A 20,189-nucleotide genomic window follows, 5' to 3' on the forward strand; every position below is an offset into this window, starting at 1 on the left:
TATGTTAGAAACTTCTGTCAACAGTCTGCCTCACAATTCAGGCATGAAGAAAATGATTTTGGGGCACACAAGGGGGAGGTGAGCGCTTTAATGCAACTGCTCTTAATTAGCTGTTGCATCAAATAGTTCAATGATTAATGATCACTGAACTAAATTCACACTGCTGCTGCTGCTGCTAAGTCGCGTCAGTCGTGTCCGATTCTGTGCGACCCCATAGACACTACTACTACTACTATGTATAAAATAGATAACTAATAAGGACCTACTGTATAGCACAAGGAACTCAACTTGATGCTCTGTAATCATCTATATGGGAAAAGAATATTAAAAAGGGTGGAAATATATATATATATATATATATATGTATACACACACACACACACACACATTTGTTGTTGTTCAGTTGCTAAGTCGTGTCTGACTCTTTTCAGCCCCATGGACTGCAGCATGCCAGGCTTCCCTGTCCTGCACTATCTCCCAGAAGTTGCTCAAACTCATGTCCATTGAGTCAGTGATGCCATCCAACCATCTCGTCCTCTGTCACCCCCTTCTACTCCTGCCTTCAATCTTTCCCAGCATCAGGGTCTTTTCCAATGAGTTGTCTCTTCACATCAGGTGGCCAAAATGTTGGAGCTTCACATGCATAACTTATTCACTGTGCTGTACATCTAAAGCTAACACAACGTTATAAATCAACTATACTCCAATAAAAATTAATTTTAAAATAAACTAAATTAATTACCAAAGAGGTCATGACTCCATGGTCTCTATCTGAAATACAGAGAGCAGCCAGCTCCCTGCCTCATGTTCAGCCCCCCACGGCCACTCTCTATCTTTCTCTGTCCCCCGGAACATAAAGCAAGTCCTACCCGGTGGCTATGCGGCTGTCTGGATGAGCACACGAGACAGCAGCAGTCAGAGCAGATTTGTAACTGAAACACAAGGAGCAGCAGCAGTCTGTGAGCCAGCTGTGGGAGGCAGCTGTAGTTGCTATGAAATTCCTTCCAAGAATGAGCCAACATTCCTTCCCCAACAACTTAAAACTACTGATTCAGGGACTTCCTGGCCGACCAGTGGTTAGAACTCTGCGATTCCACTCAGGGTGCACGGGTCCCATCCCTCATCAGGGAATTAAGAGCCTGCGTGCCTCTCAGCAGGCTTCCTCTGAGTGGCTCAGTAGTAAAGAATCTGCCTGCCAATGCAGGAGATGCAGGAGATGTGGGTTCAATCCCTGGGTCAGAAGATCCCCTGTAGGAGGGCATAGCAACCCACTCCAGTACTCTTCCCTGGAGAATCTCATGGACGGAGGAGCCTGCTGGGCTACAGCCTGTAGGGTTGCAAAGAGTCAGATACGACTGAGCACACACACAAAGGGCATAATCTATTTTTAATGAAACCTATGGTAGCTTCTAACAACCTCCATTTTTGATTAAACTATAACGTCATTTTAATATTTTAACATTGGAGGTCGGAGGCCTGCTAATCATTATTCTGCCATTTACGAAGTTTTCCTCCCTTTGAAACTGGCCCCTTCCCCCACACTGAAGGAATTTTCCAAGACATCGAACAGGATTCTATGCTCTCATCTTTCTTAGTGTTAGTTCAGTTCAGTTCAGTCGCTCAGTCGTGTCCGACTCTTTGTGACCCCATGAATCGCAGCACGCCAGGCCTCCCTGTCCATCACCAACTCCCGGAGTCTACGCAAACCCATGTCCATCGAGTCGGTGATGCCATCCAGCCATCTCATCCTCTGTTGTCCCCTTCTCCTCCTGCCCCCAACCCTTCCCAGCATCAGGGTCTTTTCCAATGACTCAACTCTTCGCATGAGGTAGCCAAAGTATTGGAGTTTTAGCATGTGAGATGAGTGCAATTGTGCGGTAGTTTGAGCATTCTTTGGCATTGCCTTTCTTTGGGATTGGAACGAAAACTGACCTTTTCCAGTCCTGTGGCCACTGTTGAGTTTTCCAGATTTTCTGGCATATTGAGTGCAGCACTTTCACAGCATCATCTTTCAGGATTTGCAATAGCTCAACTGGAATTCCATCACCTCTACTAGCTTTGTTCGTAGTGATGCTTTCTAAGGCCCACTTGACTTCACATTCCAGGATGTCTGGCTCTAGGTGAGTGATCACACCATCGTGATTGTCTGGGTCGTGAAGATCTTTTTTGTACAGCTCTTCTGTGTATTCTTGCCACCTCTTCTTAATATCTTCTGCTTCTGTTAGGTCCATACCATTACTGTCCTTTATCGAGCCCATCTCTGCATAAAATGTTCCCTTGGTATCTCTAATTTTCTTGAAGCGATCTCTAGTCTTTCCCAATCTGTTGTTTTCCTCTATTTCTTTGCATTTATCGCTGAGGAAGGCTTTCTTATCTCTCCTTGCTATTCTTTGGAACTCTGCATTCAGATGGGAATATCTTTCCTTTTCTTCTTTTCTTTTCACTTCTCTTCTTTTCCCAGCTATTTGCAAGGCCTCCTCAGACAGCCATTTTGCTTTTTTGCATTTCTTTTCCATGGGGATGGTCTTGATCCCTGTCTCCTGTACAATGTCACGAACCTCTGTCCATCAGGCACTCTATCAGATCTAGTCCCTTAAATCTATTTGTCACTTCCACTGTATAATCATAAGAGATTTGATTTAGGTCATACCTGAATGGTCTAGTGGTTTTCCCTACTTTCTTCAATTTAAGTCTGAATTTGGCAATAAGGAGTTCATGATCTGAGCCACAGTCCATTCCTGGTCTTGTTTTTGCTGACTGTAGAGAGCTTCTCCATCTTTGGCTGCAAAGAATATAATCAATCTGATTTTGGTGTTGACCATCTGGTGATGTCCATGTGTAGATTCTCCAGGCAAGAATACTGGAATGGGTTGCCATTTCCTTCTCCAGGGGATCTTCCCAACCCAGGAATCTTGGGTCTCCTGCATTGCAGGCAGATTATTTACCGACTGAGCTATGAGGGAAGCCCTTTTAGTGGTAAATGTGCACTACATAGTGGTTAAGGTTTCATGTTTTCATATAAGTTAGATTCTCTTTTCTCTCTGAGATTTTTAGGTTTACTTTTTTTTTTTCCTTTTTGATGTTTATTCTCCCTTTCCAGCTTAAATATCGATTTTTCCTCCACAGAGAGAAAGAAAAGAAAAAGGAAAACTGTAACTGGGCAAGTTTTTCTATTATATCTTATGAGACTCTGATCACTTACACAATCCCTAGTTTTTCCAGATTCCAAACAAACAGCCTCTTTTAATGCCTGACTGTGTTCTTGGGTCTCAGCTTATTCTGGGGTCAGCCTTTTTGAGATGGTTCTGGGGCTCCTTGTGTGGACAGGAGGGGTGAGCCAACATGCTTGTCCACTAGGGCACTCAGGGGACGTGGCAGCATTTGGGGCCCCAGGGATCCCTCCTCTTGCAGGGGAGTCACTGTGTCAGGATCATGCACATTCCTGGGCTCCAGTGGAGGAAGAACCCCTGTCTAAAAACTAAACCAGCCCTGGGATGTCACCCTGAGAGCCTGGTGGTCCCCACTTTGTGCTTCTCCCTCAGAACCTGCCTGAGTCACCTTTCCAGGTCCTCTGGGTCCCCCTCACCTGAGACCCTCCACTTGACGTGTCACCCTCTGGGCCCATGGATGGGCTTCAACCTGAGAGACCTGTGAGTCTCCTGAAATCCTTTGAAAAGTGCTGCTGTCATGAACGTGGAGAGAATTCTTAGCTTAAGGTTTCTCTGTCTCTCTCTTTGTCCCTCATCTATTCATCTATCCATCTATCCATACATGTATCTATTTTTTCCAGTAAGGATATAATTGTTCCCTAATTAGATGCTTTGAAAAATCTGAATTGCTGATACAACTGTCATCTATGTAGAAACCATTTTATAAACTTTGGCTTAGATGAAAGCAGAATGCTCTGTTTAAAATACATATATATATATATACCCATGGCTGATTCATGTCAATGTATGGCAAAAACTACTACAATATTGTAAAGTAATTAGCCCCCAACTAAAATAAATAAATTTATTTTTTAAAAAAATTAAAAAAAAATTAAAAAATAAAAACTTCCCAAGATTATTAAAATCAAATTTTCCAAATAAATAAATAAATATATATATATATATATATACACACATGTATAATAGTGTATGTGTGTGCATGTGTGTGCGCTCAGTCATGTTTGACTCTTTACGACTCCATGGAGTGTAGCCCTCCAGGCTCCTCTGTCCATGGAATTTTCCAGGGAAGAATACTGAAGTAGGTTGCCATTTCCTATTCCAGGGGATCTTCCTGATCCAGGAATTGAACTCATGTCTCCTGCATTGGCAGGTGGGTTCTTTACCAGTGAGTCATAAGCTAATTTTTTCCCTACTATTATCAAGCATCTCTCACATACCTAGCCTAGATCTAGAGTCAAGTGATGATCTTATGCATTCTTGCAACCAGGCAGGTACACTCTGGGGACTGCTAGCAAGGATCCTGATCAGTGTGTACAAAGGAGAAATTCGTAAAATGACTTTTCTGCTTTTGCTATTTTGATCCTGTGAGAAAAAAAAACGTGACAGAAGTTAGACAAAACATTTCCAAACTACTAAGACCAGGAGAGGGAGAAATACGGCAGTCGTAGAGCTTCACGAGTTCTAGGAGGACAGTTTCAGAGCTGAGTGTGTTTGAGCCCCAGAGGAACATCAGAGACAGAATAACAGGCTCTGAGACAGATGGGGCCAAGCCGGCTCCATCACTGCCCCCCCACCGTGAGCAGGCATCAGGTGTCCTGCTCAGGCTGGTCAGCTCCGTGCCCCTGGAAGCAGCAGCACAATTTGCTGGAAAGAGAGAAAACCATGAAGTCGACAGCAGGTTCAAAGCTGCCCCGGGGGGGCTTCTCCTTCAGAAAACAAGCTGTAATTCCGCAGCCACGCGTCTCATCACATACCCGAAAAGCACCAGCAGCAGGGCCGTGGCTGCCAGGTTCTCCCGGAAAGTGAAGGCAGTTAGCTGGAAGGCGACGATCACAGAGACACACAGGCAGACGGAGACCAAGTAAAAGAGCTGAGAAATAAAGAGAAGAGGACCTGTTAGCACAAGGGTTTGTTCATCACCATCTCCTGACCCCTGCCTGCCAATACAGGAGACATAAGAGATGTGGGTTTGATCCCTGGGTCGGGAAGACCCCCTGGAGGAGGGCATTGCAACGCACTTCAGTATTCTTGGGCTTCCCTGGTGGCTTAGACGAAAGAATCTGCCTGCAATGCAGGAGACCTGGGTTAGACTTCTGGGTTGGGAAGATCTCCTGGAGGAGGACATGGCAACTCACTCCAGTATTCTTGCCTGGAGCATCCTCATGGACAGCGGAGCCTAGAGGGCTACAGTCCACGCAGTCGGTCTCAAAGAGTCAGGCATGACTGAGCAACCAAGCACACACGCCTGACCACAAGCTCTCGGTTCGGCTCCCACTTAGCCTGTGTCCTGTCTGGCCCAGCACATGGTTGCAGCAGTGGACTCAGGCCTGGAGAGTCACAGTTTGGGACTGAAACATGTCCCCTTCAAGATTCGTGTAAAATGAGGTCGTGAGGATGGACTCTGACTCCACCGGCCTGGTGTCCTTACAGAGAGAGGAGATGAGGACACAGACTCACAGAGTGAGGACATGGGGAGGAGACGGCTGTCCACCAGCCCTGGAGGGAGGCCTCGGGAGTGTCACCAGCCCTGCCCACACGGGGATCTGGGATTCCAGCCTCTAGAGGGGCCATGAGATAAACATCTAATGTCTACACCGCCCACACCCACCTTCCATGGGAAAGGGCAGGAACCCAGCCCCTCCCAGGACACATGGCTTCTTCCCACACTAAGAATCAAGGATAGAAACCCCTCCTGCAGGGAGCGGCCCCTGAGGACTGACAAACCATGGGCCAACCCCCTGGCAGCAGTGCCCCTCCCGAAGTGTCAGACCCCAGCACTGATCTCAAGTCACCCTCCATCCAGTGGCCCTCTCTTATGCTTCTGATAAACCTAGTCACAAGACGATTGCATCTTGTGTTTTTATTTGTATTTATCTACTTGCTTTCTGCTTGCACCCATAAGAACACAAGTTCCTTACAGGCAGAGACCCTCTCTGCTCTGTTCATGGTTTGTCCACAACACCTCAGCCACACCTTGGCCCAGAGCAAATCCTCAAAAACCTCCATTAAATGACTGACTGACTAGGTAGGGCATGACTGGATGGAGGTGGGAAACGGAGAAGAAAGCAGTGCTCCCTGACTTATGCCCACGGAGTAAAGAGGAGCCACGGTTAGTGGGAGGTTGAGGAGGACAATCGACTCATGACTTCAGAAAGGGGGAGGCTCTGGGTCTTTCCTGCCTGCTCCTATGCTCTCCGGGCATGTCCTGCCCCTTCTCCTCCTTGGATGCAGTGGTCACTCTGCATCATTGAACAGCAGGCACGGCGATGGGCAGCCAGGGAGGTCCCTGAAACAGGACTGGGCAACTGGCACTGCCCCACCCGCTTTGCGCTCTCTGGACACACACATGACCTCGGAGCAGTCACTCCCAGTTCTGTGCTTCTGTGTCGTGGTCCCACAGGGTCAGCCTTCAGGACATGGCCTGGCCCCAAGCGGGCATCCAAGGAGGGTGCTATTTAAACAACAGGGATGGATGAGCTCACCCACTCCTCATCCACGTTAGAATATGAGCCTCTCAGAACTCACCACTGTGTTAGGAAACGCACGCCCCGTGCAGGACTTTGCTGTGCTCACCTACCCTGCTGATATTTTAATTAATGGTCATTTCTCCTAAAAATCAGCTTTCAATATCCTTTAGTCTGTCTTGCTCTTCTGAGTCAGCCTGTTTTGAATTGTTTTCTCTTCTTACTCTTGCTTCTTTCATTCTCTATGCACACACCGCATCCTTCAGCAAGGCATCCCTGGCTACTTCGATTGGGGTGAATTTCCTTCTCTTTGAGGTTCTCACAACATCTTACATTTCCCTTTCTTGTGCTGATTGCTATGCTAGGTTTTAACTGTCTTTCTGCTAGTTCATCTCTTATACAGTTCTGTTGCATTTCCCCTGGATGGTAATTACATCTTTTGTCCCCACAGCTGCACAGATCCCAGCTGAAGTCCATCTTCCCCTCCTCGGGAGCAACACCACTGGAAAGTGCAGAGAGGAAGCTTAACGTGAAATGTGCTCCCAGGAAATGGCCAGCAAGGGGCAGCCACACACATGCACACAAATGCACACACCACATGCACACACACCTCCCAGGGGTGCAGGGACACAGAGGTACAGCGCCAGAGTCCTACCATGTCAAACAGGAAGTTTGTGAGCCAGTAGGTCCTGTAGCCCAGACCGCTCATGTGCTGCAGCCTCTTGGCCCCAGTCACCCTGTCCCGCACCACAGAGCTGCCGATGGACGCAGAGAGGATGGAGAAGCCAAGCACGATGCACAGGGCGACACCACACTGGCGGATGCTTTCCAGGCTGCGGGCAGAAGCAGAACGGGCATCAGAGGCTGACAGGGACCTGGGGCTTCTCCTGCTCCTACAGTCACTGAACTGTTATTTATCAGTTAAATGGTTACAGGGATGGGGGAGGATTGACTTTTTGCAACCCTGTGGACTGAAGCCCGCCAGGCTCCTCTGTCCGTGGGATTCTCCAGGCAAGAATACTGGAGTGGGTTGCCACTCCCTTCTCCAGCGGATCCTCCCAACCCAGGGATAGAACCCGCATCTCCTGCAGTGCAGGCAGATTCTTTACCACCTGAGCCACCATGGCAGCCCGAAGGGAGGACAGGGGTGGGGAAAAATTATTATGGGATGATATGAAATCATATGTGTGAAACTTCTGAAAACTGTAAAGCATGACAGAATTTAAAGAATCTTTCACTTACTTTCTTTAAAAAGTGAATAAAAAAGATCTTGCATCCTTTCTCTACTGACTTACAAGATGGTCTCACAATCTCAAGAGAACTAGCTGTTGTCAGATATGTTGTAAATATTTTTGTTTCTCTCTTCACTTTTTAAAGTTTATTTTTCAACAGACTTACTTTCCATTTTTGAATATATATTTATATAACTTATATAATATATTCTTTAACTTTATAGGCTTTGCATTGGGCTTAGAAAATTTTAGTTCATGAAAATTACAAACATATTCAGACATTTTCTTTCATTATCTTAAAGGTTTACTTTTCAGTGTTTGTTTCATATGGATTTTATTTTACTGTAAGAAAGTGAGGTAAAAATGAAGATTTATTCATTTACTTTTCAAACAGCCAGTGAGCTCTGCCAACACTGTGAATATATATATATATCTCCTCAAAGGGAAAAAAAAAAAAGAACTTAGGACCAGCCGGCATATTGGCTAAGGGTGTGGATTCTCTTACTAAATCCCCTTGATGACCTTTCAAGGCCTGGGTTACAGCTCCCAGCATCCAGAGGACATAGACGAGAGTGAAGGTTACCCGCAGGTGCCCATCTGCCCACCCAGAGCCTTGACATGACACTGAGTCTGCGCTCAGGTAAAATGGATGGCCCCTGTCACCTGGCCTGCGTGTTGAGCCGTGCTCTCTGCCCACTTGGGGCCACCTCGCTGGACAGGAGCTCCCATGGGGGCAGGGAGGCAATCAGCCCCACCTGGGAATCTAAGCTCTTAAAGCACCGAAGCTCTGCATAGATGGCGGTGCTCAGTGATGACACACACTGTGATTTCTGGGCCATTTTTAACTGGAGCATCACTCACACCTCTGGTCCATCACTGCCTCCTCCTCAGGGATGGCCAGAGCCCAGCTGCCTCCAGTGATACACGAATGAAATGGCTCAGCTCAAACCGTCCATCCCGTCTTACTGTATAACCGAAGTTGACAGGCCCACACCTAGAATCCTGGGCAGGCGTCAGGTAAAGAAAGGACCCCAAGAGTCCACGTGTAAACGTGAGGACCACCTACCATGTTCAGGATGTGAGGGGCGGTCGCCCATCAGGCAGATCGATGTCCTTCCACCCCGTCTGGTAGGTCACAGGAAGTACATAAATAATACTTTTTCTTATCATCAATTTTTAACTAAAAGTTTGCTCACTGTATGGCAGAGAAGGGAAATGGGGAGGAGGAGATCCTTAGGTCTATACATAAAGGGCCTCACTAGCACCATCTCCATGTGGACAGCGAGGACAGACTTGCAGGTGCTGTCAAGAGGCGTCGCTATGGTGACCTCAGTAAACACTGTGCTTAAAATCTTCACTTGGAAAAGATGTTGGGTCCCATGGGCTTTGGTGAATCATCCCCTTAGAACAACTTCTACCTGGAACTAAGCTGTACAACACAGGCATCCATTTTAGACTCAGCTGATGCACTTCCTCCTTCAGTCATCCCTGTCCGCACGCTTTGCACAGCAATGCCCAAGTCTCGTTCCACTCAGTGCATCTGCCAGCATCACTCACGGATGAGAAGAGGGGTGAGAAGCACCCCTACCAACCCCGAGATGTTCTTCCTTAGCCAGCCCACCCTCTGTTCCTTCAACTCACATCTTGTCCTGATTCAGCAAGGCCCCTCCATACGGGTGGCTGTAGAGTGTGATTCCTACAAAAGACAAGTTGAAAATGAGTGAGAGAGCCCTGCCTGCCGTCCGGGGACAGCCCAGTGCTGCCTGCCCACCTGGCCAGGGCCAGACCCTCCGCCTCGAGAATGGCGAGTCCCACGCAACAGCTCAACCAGTGTGCACTGGAACTGCTGCAGCCACAGCTCCCAGAAATGAGCCACAGGTACTGAACACACCATGCAACAGCCTCAGTGCTAACATGTCACAGCGACCGACTGTCCGTCACTGCAGCCTAGGCAACGTGCTACCCATGGCGCACTGTGGGGAGCCAGGCTCAGCAAGACCAAACACAATACACCAGGGGGATTCCTTCATGGAAACCAGTGAAATACTCAAAAATTCTCCTCTAAGTCAAGCCAAGTCTAGACAGAAAACTGAAACACTCCACTGGTCCAGCTTTGCTTTGGGGATTGTTTTGTTTTTTGCTTTGTTAGCTTTTTGAGGCTTTTAACTACTATAACCACAGCAGCTAATATGGAGAACTTGCCATCAACTTACTGATTAAAAGGACTTCATCATCTGTACCATCTTTCTAGACTCCATATATTTGTTAATATGCAATATTTGCCTTTCTCTTTCTGATTTCATTCTCCGTGATAGGCTCTAGGTCCGTGTATTAGTTCAATTCAGTTCAGTCGCTCGGTCTCAGACGTGTCTGACTCTTTGTGACCCCATGGACTGCAGCACGCCAGGCTTCCCTGTCCTTCACCAACTCCAAGAGCTTGCTAAAACTCATGTCCATCGAGTTGGTGATGCCATCCAACCATCTCATCCTCTGTCGTCCCCTTCTTCTCCTGCCTTCAATCATTCCCAGCAGCAGGGTCTTTTCAAATGAGTCAGTTCTTTGCATCAGGTGGCCAAAGTATTGGAGCTTCAGCTTAAGCATCAGTCCTTCCAATGAATATTCAGAACTGATTTCCTTTAGGATGGACTGGTTAGATCTCCTCGCAGTCCAAGGGACTCTCAAGAGTCTTCTCCAACACCACAGTTCAAAAGCATCAATAGGTTCATGTATACCTAGGGCTGACTCATGAAGATGTATGGCAGAAACCATCATAATATTGTAAAGTAATTATCTTCCAATTAAAAATAAAATAAATTTTTTTTTTTAAAAAAGGATTTCATCGTGAAGGCTTTTGAGACATCCATGTGTGCTCCCCACCCCAGCAAACTCTATCAGTGTTGTATCCAGAAGAACTCCAGAGCGTCAGGCATCTCATCTAACTGTCAACGATAAAGACCAACCCCTTTTCCTGTTCTGACTGGTCATCTCAGAGGTGCAGAGCTGAGGCGCAGCTGGGCGTGGAGCTCATCACAGCATCCTCGCTCCACCCCACCCACCTCCCCTACATGCCTCCTCCTCTGGTGGCTCTAGCCAGTCACCTGTATTTTGCAATCTGTATGACGGCATGTCAGATATTTACAGAAACACGTGAGGCATAAGTAAACGTAAATAAATTAAAGAGCTTGGTGCCAGAAAAGACGACAGAAGCCAGGGTCCCACCAGTCCTGCCACCAGGCATTCTGACCCCTGTCCACCCCTGTGCCTCCTTCCCACTCCAGCCTTTGCTCCTCCCACCCTGGGCTCAGCCACACACCAAAGCAACAGCTTTCACAGCAGAAAGAACAGTGGGAGCCACTGGCCCAGCAAGCACCCTGCACAGTTTCCAGAACCATTTCTGGATTCTAAATTAATATTGTCTGGGTGCTCTCCCACAGACTCAGCCTGTGTACCAAACACCCGCAGTGGGTTCCCCACCCCCTAGACTTGATGTACACATCTGCCATGAGCCAGCTTTTGTGCTCTTGACCACTTGCCTATTGGGACCACTGACACCCCCTCTTCTGTCTTTCTTTCCCTGAACAAGGCTCTACCCCCTCCTTAGGTATCCTCCAGCTCCGGCTCCTTCAGGTGCTAAGTCACCTGACAAGTGGCCCAGCACCCACCAGCCCTGTTGAGAGGTGGCCTAGTAGCTAAGGGACTGAAGACTATGCTCAAAACATGCACATCCAGCCAAAATCTGGCAAGGGTCCCACCAGGCACTGGCAATGTCGTGCCACACTCAGGGCTACATGGATGAATAAGCATGTTCTAGATGAGAAAACATCTAGAGAAATGCAGCTAGCTGATGGGCAGCTTGGAAAATATTTTACTTTAGGGACATGGGAGAACATTGGACTTGACTAACCTGAAGATGCCTTCAGGTGGCTAGGATTGTCATGAGCACCGAAGGTGGACTCGGTCTCTAATGTTCTAGAAGTTAGTCCAAAGAGGCAGATTCAGAAGATATATAAAAGCACATGATTAGAGGGTTGAAACTTTGGGCCAGCCTGACCTCTGAGGCAGGAGGTTGCATCTTCAGCATCTTGTGTTTGGCTGGTGTTTCTGACTTGCAGTCTTTGCAACAGAATAACTCTGTGATTTTAGGGCCAGGGCTTCCCTGAGTTCTGTGAGCTTCTAGTGAATTGTCTAACGTGATAGAGAGGCTGTAGCTTCCATCAAGGCTGTAGCCAGCTCATCAGAAGCTGCAGAGTTGAGACGGGGGGCTTGAGGGGAGGGAGGAAACTGAGGTAGGGGAGGCTCCAGTGGCCTCTCTTAAGAGAAAGTCATGTCTAACTCTTTTGTAACCCCATGGATTGTAGTCCGCCAGGCTCCTCTGTCCATAGAATTTCCCAGGCAAGAACACTGGAGTGGGTTGCCATTCCCTTCTCCAGAATATCTTCCTGATCCAGGGATTGAACCTGGGTCTCCTGCACTGTAGGCAGATTCTTTACCACCTGAGCCACCTGAGGCCAAACACAATCAGTAGGTGAATGACAGCCACAGTCCTGACTATCTGGACCCCAGCTCATCCACTGTCTGCATTTATAGCCTGTGACGCCCTTGCTGTAGGAACCACGTAACTGCAACAGCAATCCCTGTAACTGGGTTTTGTTTCCATCATATCATGTGTACTCAGAGATGCACTTAGGTAACAACTTGGAGCTGATTATGAGGGAAAGGTCCAGGCTCCTTGAGAAGGACCACGGTTCCAGCACTGCACGGGATGAAAGGAAATCACTCACATCTCTCTTCAGTGTCGCTTCCAAAAGCTTTCAGAGACAACGTTTCGAAAAGTACATTTTGAATACACTTGCCTGATTTTTCTTTGATTATTCTTGTCATTTATATTTCAGCTTTTCTTTCTAAGAATTGGCCCACAGCAATGTATAAATGTATAAAATTAGTTATTAGTCTTTTCATTAGAGCACATCTTCTAGGGTTTCCAGAGTCTGTACATCTGTCATTTGTAAAAATGCACATCTGTGCTTTTGTCCAATATTCATTATAATAGCAAAGTACTTAACTTGTCTTCAATTCAAGTAGTCACTTTTGGGTTCATTTCTTCTGTAAAACTTATCTTTGCAAGTACTAATGTCCAGATGTCTGTAAACATCTACACCCAAAGAAAAGACTGGCTTTGGCATCAATGTGTGGGCAAAAGTTTTTGTTCTTTTAATTAATTCACTATGACAGATGGAAGAGTTTATTCAATCTGACAGAGTATTAAGAGAAATGTATGAACTTTTCTGACTAGGAGGCATTTTTATGGCTTTCTCTCTGTCTCTTCTTCCTCTTAATCTCTCTTGGAAAAAAAGATTTTGTTATCAATATTAAGATTAATTATTATGCTTATTGAGTAGTAGATGCCAATCATAAAAAGATTTTAGATAAAGAATAGGGTAGAGAGTAAAATTAAACCATAATCCAACCCAAAACCAACCAGAATTAATCACTATTTGCATTTTGATATTAATTATTTCAAAATGTCCAGGGTTTTGTCTATACACACACTATTATTAAATTATATTTCACTTTAGGTATCTTCTATTTCATGGATCATTCATGACCTTCAATTAACTTTTTGCTACATGCATGCAAACATGTGCATAATCTATGCGCTTCACTAGAATCGATGTTCACCAAATTATTTTATTCACTCTATGGATTCGATATTTTTGTGATATTACTCCTGATGAATCCCTTACATGACTGTCTTTGGGCATTACTTTTCTCTAGGAATATTTATGTTTCTGAGCTATATCCCACAGAAGAGTATTTCTGTGGTCTCTTTACTTTATAAGCAACACTTTCACAATGTATGGAGTTTGGTGAAATTGTTAGTAGTTCACTCGTGTCCAGCTCTTTGTGACCCCATGAACTGTAGCCTGCCAGGCTCCTCTGCCCATGGGATTCTCCAGGCAAGAATACTGGAGGGGATGGCCATTCCCTTCTCCAGGGGATCTTCCCAACCCAGGGATCAAAACCAGGTCTCCCGCATTGCAAGTGGATTCTTTACCACTGAGCAGGAGTTTGGGTGTCTGGCTTTTTCCTGCCATGTTCTATAGGCAATGTTACAGGACCTGCTGCCTTGGAGATTGTGGTTAGAGTCAGAAATCAAATTTTGGTTCCTCCAAATCAAGTAGCCCAAATACCCCCAGGCTCTCTCCCTTGTGAGACCACAAACCCTTGGCCATCACACAACAGAACTCAGAGAAAGGTTTTGGCAGGCAGGAACAAGGATCTCAGGATACAGGGAAGGACACTGTGTGTGTCCCCTGATTTCCTTACTGCCCCCACACATCCAGACAAGATGCCACCTCCAAGTGGGAACAGCCAACATGGAAAGACTTTTTGTCTGTCCTGGCTCCAAGAAGCCAGGAAGTCAGAAAAGTGTGGCCCAATGAAAGAAAACCCTCCTGGCAATATCCACTCCACCCACCGTTCCAGCCAAAAGTCTCTAGGCAAACTGCCCTACAGCAAGTCCCATCTGGAAGTGGATCCCCTCCTACCTGTGGAGAGAGCTGGCACCATGGACCCTCTGCCAGCGTTCAAAGGTGAGCTGAGCCTTTTCCCACACCTGGCCAGTGAGATCAACTGAGGGAGGTGGAGCAAGGTGAGGCAGCACGAAGCCCAGCCTCTGATCCACCGGGGGGCACCAGACAACGTGACCATGTGGGGCAGGGCTTCTAGCACCCTGCTTCACCACCACGCTCTGTCCTGCCCTACAGCCCTTCAGGGGCCATGCCTCCATCCCACCAGCATCACTGAGACTAAGGGGGCTGTGAGGTGGGGCACTTGGTGTGTCAAGGGGCCTCTGGGAGATGAACCCTCACTTGGGAGCAATGAGACAGTGTATGTTGGTGCCTTATTTGCCAGGCTCAGCATATCTGAGCCCATCCTCCAAAACAAGGCAGATCTGTTGCTGGGCCCAGGGGTACGTTCAACATACATTATCTACCTTGTTCTCAGGCTAGATTTCATCAGAAGGACTGCCTGCTTAAAAACAAAACAAAACCACTTCATTGGATTCAGAATCTAATAACTTGGCATCCAAAATATCCAGGATTCAATTGAGAATATCCTTCATAACAAGAACCAGGATTATCACAACCTGAAACAGAAAAGACAATGAACAGACATCTACACTGAGATAAGTCAGGATGTGAGAATTATCTGACAACAGAGATCATAAAGATGTTTCAACATGTAATTGTGAATTCTCTTTAAATATAAAAATAATTTAGTGTATCAGTAAAAAAATATAGCAGTGATAAAAATAATCATGTGGGAATTCTAAAACTGAAAGTAACAGGAATAAAAAGAAATTTACTAGATATACTCAACAGTTGGGTGGAAATAGAATGATAGAATCAGTGAGTTTGAGGATGAACAACAGAACTTACCCATGCTAAAAAACAAAGAAAATAAATCCCAGAAACTAAGGGACCTATGGGAAAATAACAGAAGACCTGACATTCTTATTACCATAGTCCAAGAAGAGAGAGAGAGGGATTGAAAAAGCACTTGAAGACATAATGACTGAAAACTTTCCTACACGGGCAGAAGATGTAAACCTACAAAGTCCAGAGCTAATCTCAAATGAAACTTAAGTGAATCCCAAACAGGAAAACACAAATAAATCCATGCCACAATATATTATAATTAAATTTCAGAAAATTGAAGATAATTTTACAAAGTCTTAAAACCAGCCAGAGAAAGAGATGGTAACACAAACTCAAAATACAATGGATTCCTCATTTGGAACCATGGTATCCAAAAGAAATTGGCATATTTTTCAAGTGCAAAATTTGCTTTTCTAATTGACAGCCATGAGTTATATATTCAGAGAAACTATATTTCAAGAACGAAGGAGAAATTAAAACATTCTAAGTGGAAAGAAAATTAAGAGAATTTGCCATTAGTAAACCTACTCTGCTTATCTGAGGTGACTGATATTTCTCCCGGAAATCTTGATTCCAGCTTGTGCTTCATCCAGCCTGGCATTTCACATGATGTACTCTGCATGTAAGCTAAATAGGCAGAGTGACAATATACAGCTTTGACGTACTCCTTTCCCAGCTTGGAACCAGTCTGTTATTCCATGTATCAATAATCTCTGATACACAGATGACACCACCCCTATGGCAGAAAGCGGACAAGAACTAAAGAGCCTCTTGGTGAAAGTGAAAAAGGAGAGTGAAAAAGTTGGCTTAAAAGTCAATATTCAAAAAACTAAGATCATGGCATCCAGTCCCATCACTTCATGCCAAACAGATGGGGAAACAATGGAAACAGTGACAGACTCTTTTTTTTTGGCTTCAAAATCACTGCAGACGGTGACTACAGCCATGAAATTAAAAGATGCTTGCTCCTTAGAAGAAAAGCTATGACCAACCTAGACAGCATATTAAAAAGCAGAGACATTACTTTACTGACAAAGGTCAGTCTAGTCAAAGCTATGATTTTTCCAGTAGTCATGTATGGATGTGAGAGTTGGACTATAAAGAAAGCTGAGTGCTGAAGAATTGATGCTTTTGAACTGTAGTATTGGAGAAGACTCTTGAGAGTCCCTTGGACTGCAAGGAGATCAAACCAGTCAATCCTAAAGGAAATCAATCCTGAATGTTCATTGGAAGGACTGATACTGAAGCTGAAATTCCAATACTTTGGCCACCTGATGTGAAGAACTAACTCATTAGAAAAGACTCTGATGCTGGGAAAGAAGGTGAGAAGAGAAGGGGACGACAGAGGATGAGATGGTTGGATGGCATCACTGACTCGATGGACATGAGTTTGAGCAGGCTCTGGGAGTTGGTGAAGGACAGGGAAACCTAGCGTGCTGTAGTCCATGTAGCAATGAGTTGGACATGACTTAGCAACTGAACTGAACTGAAACCTACTCTAAAATACCAAAAGTCAGTCTTCTAAAAAAAAAAAGGAAATCATAGCAGAAGAAGATTTAGAACTTCCAAAAGGAAAGAAGAACATCAGGATGTGTTAAAAATGGAGATAAACATAGCAGACCAGCTTTTATCACATGAGTTTCTCAAGTCATACTTCGTGACATAAGGAATAGTTAGAACAGGATATAAGGTGGCGCTCAGTTATAAGTAAATACTTAAGACTGTTATAATTTACAAATGGAGAGACCTAAGGGGCCTAAGTTCAAGTAATGTTTCTACACAGCAAAGTGGCAAATGCCAATACCAGTAAGTCACTGTTACACTGTAACATCTACAATCACTAAGAAAACTAGATCAGGGGAGATACTCAAAATATGACAGTTAAACCAGATAGAATCCCAAAAACTGTTCCATAATTCACAGGAAGGAATGAAAAAGAAAACAGGAGAAACAAAACAAATAATAAAGTGTCAGAATCAAAATGTAAATCCATTCAATGTAAATGGTCTCAATATGCCAATTAAATGGCAGAGGTTGGTTAAGAGTGGATTAAAAAATAAGATCCAACTATACTCTGTCTACACAAAACTCACTTCAAATATAATGACATAGGCTAGAAATAAAAGGACAAAAAAGATATACTGTGCAAATATTAATTTTAAAAAGCAGGAAAATTTATATTAATATCAATTAAGTAGACTTCATAGCAGCTAAAATTATAGCAACAATGAGGAATGCTACACAATGACACATGAATTAGTCCATCTAGAACACATAACTATGTACCAACCATCAGAGCCTCAAAATACATGAAGCGGAAATAGGCACTGCAGAAAGGAGCAACAGACAAATCCACAATTATATCTGGGAACTTCAGTACACCCCACTCAGCATATGACAGAACTACCAGACAGAAAATCAGCAAGTGTATCCATGAACTGAGCCACAAAACCAGCCAATAAAACCTAATCGATATATACAGAACACTCCACCCAACAACAGCAGAATACTCATTTTTTCCATCCCTCATGGAAACTTCACCAAGATAAACCACACCTGAACCATAAAACAAACCTCAGCCAACATAAAATCATCAAAAGATGCAGAGTATGTTCTCTAACTATGATGAACCAAACAAAAAGTCAATGACACAAAGGTAACAGGAAAATTCCAGAAGACTAGAATTTAAACAACACATTTCTAAATAATCCCCGAGTACAAGAACTGGTCTCAAAGGAAATTTTTGAAAGTCAGAAGCCGATCTTATTTGTATTGCTTCAAAAGTAATCTGTTACAGCTTTGTAAAAGAAACTGTTCTTTAGCTTTGAACTTTAGAAAAATCATCAGATTTTTTAATCAATAATTTCTATCTCATAATTTCCAGTTTGGGAATATTGCTTGATTCATGGCAAGCTCCTTTGTTGGCCCAGAGTTATACTGTTTTGTTTTTGATGCACGTTTTCTTCTCTCATCATTTGTTACTTTAATTATTATTTGTCTGTTTTCTTTCTCTGCCTAATTCCAATAGCTCTCCTCATCATCATCATCAGTTTCATGACATCATCCTTTCCCTCTGTGCTCTGGGCAGACTGCACATGGGACAGAAAGACTTGCAATCAACACGGTGACTCTGCATCCAACGAAAATTTATGTCACCATCTGCATCTCAGCAGTCACCTTCTGCCCCAACCCTGCCACTTAGGCTGGCTTTCCTTCACCTTTTCTCTTCTGTTTCATGAGTTCACACATCTCCCTGGATCTGTGCGGATGTGAGCTCATCCTAAGATGCTCCCTTGATAACCCCTTCTCAGTGTGGGCGGTGTCTTCCTTCCAGGAGACGTGGGGCAGGTCCCTGATCCTATGCTGGGTTTGACAGCTGGCTTTGTCTTTTGTTCTGACTCCTCCTTGATGGGGCCAGAGGCTGGTCCTGACACCTCAGTGCCTACAGCCCTCTCAGCACAGGGAGCTCATCATCTCCACTTGGGTGAGACAGGATTTTCTCTCTCAAATATCTCCAAGCAAATTGAAGGCCAGTGCTGACAGCCAGTTCCTGACACCTGACATCTCTTTGTGCAGAAACTCTGCTGGACCGATCTGAGAGAACCTCCTGCTCTCAGGCCTGGGCTCTCTCACCAGGACTCAGGGGTTTATTCCTAGGGGATGTGCATCTTATTCCATCAAAAGGAATGGAGGGAGGAAATTCTGCTAAACATATTTTCGTTCTGATCACTCTGAGGAAATGGCCTTGTACTTACTGTTCTATTCTAGGCTTTGAACAGCGAAATTTTTTAGGATGAAAATTTTGGGGAGAGCTATCTAACTGCTGTTTTTACTGTGAAACACTGATGTTTTTCCAAGCAGTCTTTTTAAGAGTTATACATACATGGGAGAAAATTCATAACTTACTACATGAGACAGAAAATTTTAAACATTTTCTGTGATTCATCTACTCAGAGAAAAAGACACCATTAATATTTCTGAATCAGTGTGTGTGTGTGTGTGTGTGTGTGTGTGTGTGTGTGTGTGTGTGTGTGTGTGTTATATACATAGATACCTATTGTCTCTCTACACTATCGCACTATATCAAATTCCTGTTTGGAGGTATGTATGTTGCTATAATTTTTAAAAACTATTTTAGACCATTATGCAAGCATAACTTTAAAGATAATTCTGAAATTATATGCTTATTATTTCCTCCTGAAAAATACCAGCAACTGAAATTGTTTGGCTGCGTGGTTTCCCTAAAACCCTCTTATGTAGGAATTACTTTGATTCTTAAAACAATCCTGTGAGTAGGTAGGCTCACTCTTACCGTAACTAAAATTGTATTGTGTTAAAAAAAAAAAAGTAACCCAGAGAAACTATAACCTGCTTCCCTCCTGCTCACAGGTTCATCTCACCCCCAGCTGCTACCTGCCCCATTCATGTTCCCCTCCCTGGGGTTGAGCGCACCTTTGCAAATTGTCACCTCCAAGGGGATTCATAAAGTGGGGTATGGAGGGGAGGAAGGGGGAGTGGGAGGAAGGGACAAGCTCTTTCTGGCTCTTGATGCAGGACCATACTTCCTGCCCCCAGCTCAGGTGTCTGTCGTGCCGGGCAGTGGTGTCTGAGCAATTCTGAGCTCAGAGAGGAGGCAAGGGAGGAGCCCTTCACTGTGACTCCCACTCACCCTCTGTCTGTCTCCCTGCCGCGGTAACCAACGTATGACTCAGCCAGGTGCTCTCAGTTCAGCCCACGTGGCCATTTGCGTGTCTTCTTTAAAAAATATCTGTTCAGTCCTCTTTCCATTTCTTATTCAAGTTATTTATTTATTTCGCTATTGAGTCAGAGGTGTTATATATATTGGATATTAACTCCATGGGCTATATGGTCTGCAAATAT

The 20,189-nt window shown here is 44.8% G+C and overlaps 1 protein-coding gene across 1 annotated transcript in view; it reads right to left on the reverse strand.

The window, feature by feature from the left end:
• ABCA13 (ATP binding cassette subfamily A member 13) overlaps window positions 1-20,189 on the reverse strand; it is a 413,377-nt gene that overhangs the window by 127,398 nt on the left and 265,790 nt on the right. The window contains exons 52-54 of the mRNA XM_081536362.1: window positions 9,508-9,562; window positions 7,290-7,467; window positions 4,925-5,040 (exon numbers count right to left, since the gene is read on the reverse strand). Coding sequence (XP_081392488.1) covers window positions 4,925-5,040; window positions 7,290-7,467; window positions 9,508-9,562 — 349 coding nt within the window. The remainder of the gene's footprint in view (window positions 1-4,924; window positions 5,041-7,289; window positions 7,468-9,507; window positions 9,563-20,189) is intronic.

The sequence above is a fragment of the Giraffa tippelskirchi genome, chromosome 10, assembly GCF_054371585.1.
Source record: "Giraffa tippelskirchi isolate mGirTip1 chromosome 10, T2T-mGirTip1v1.2.pri, whole genome shotgun sequence".
NCBI classification, from domain to species: Eukaryota; Metazoa; Chordata; class Mammalia; order Artiodactyla; family Giraffidae; genus Giraffa; species Giraffa tippelskirchi.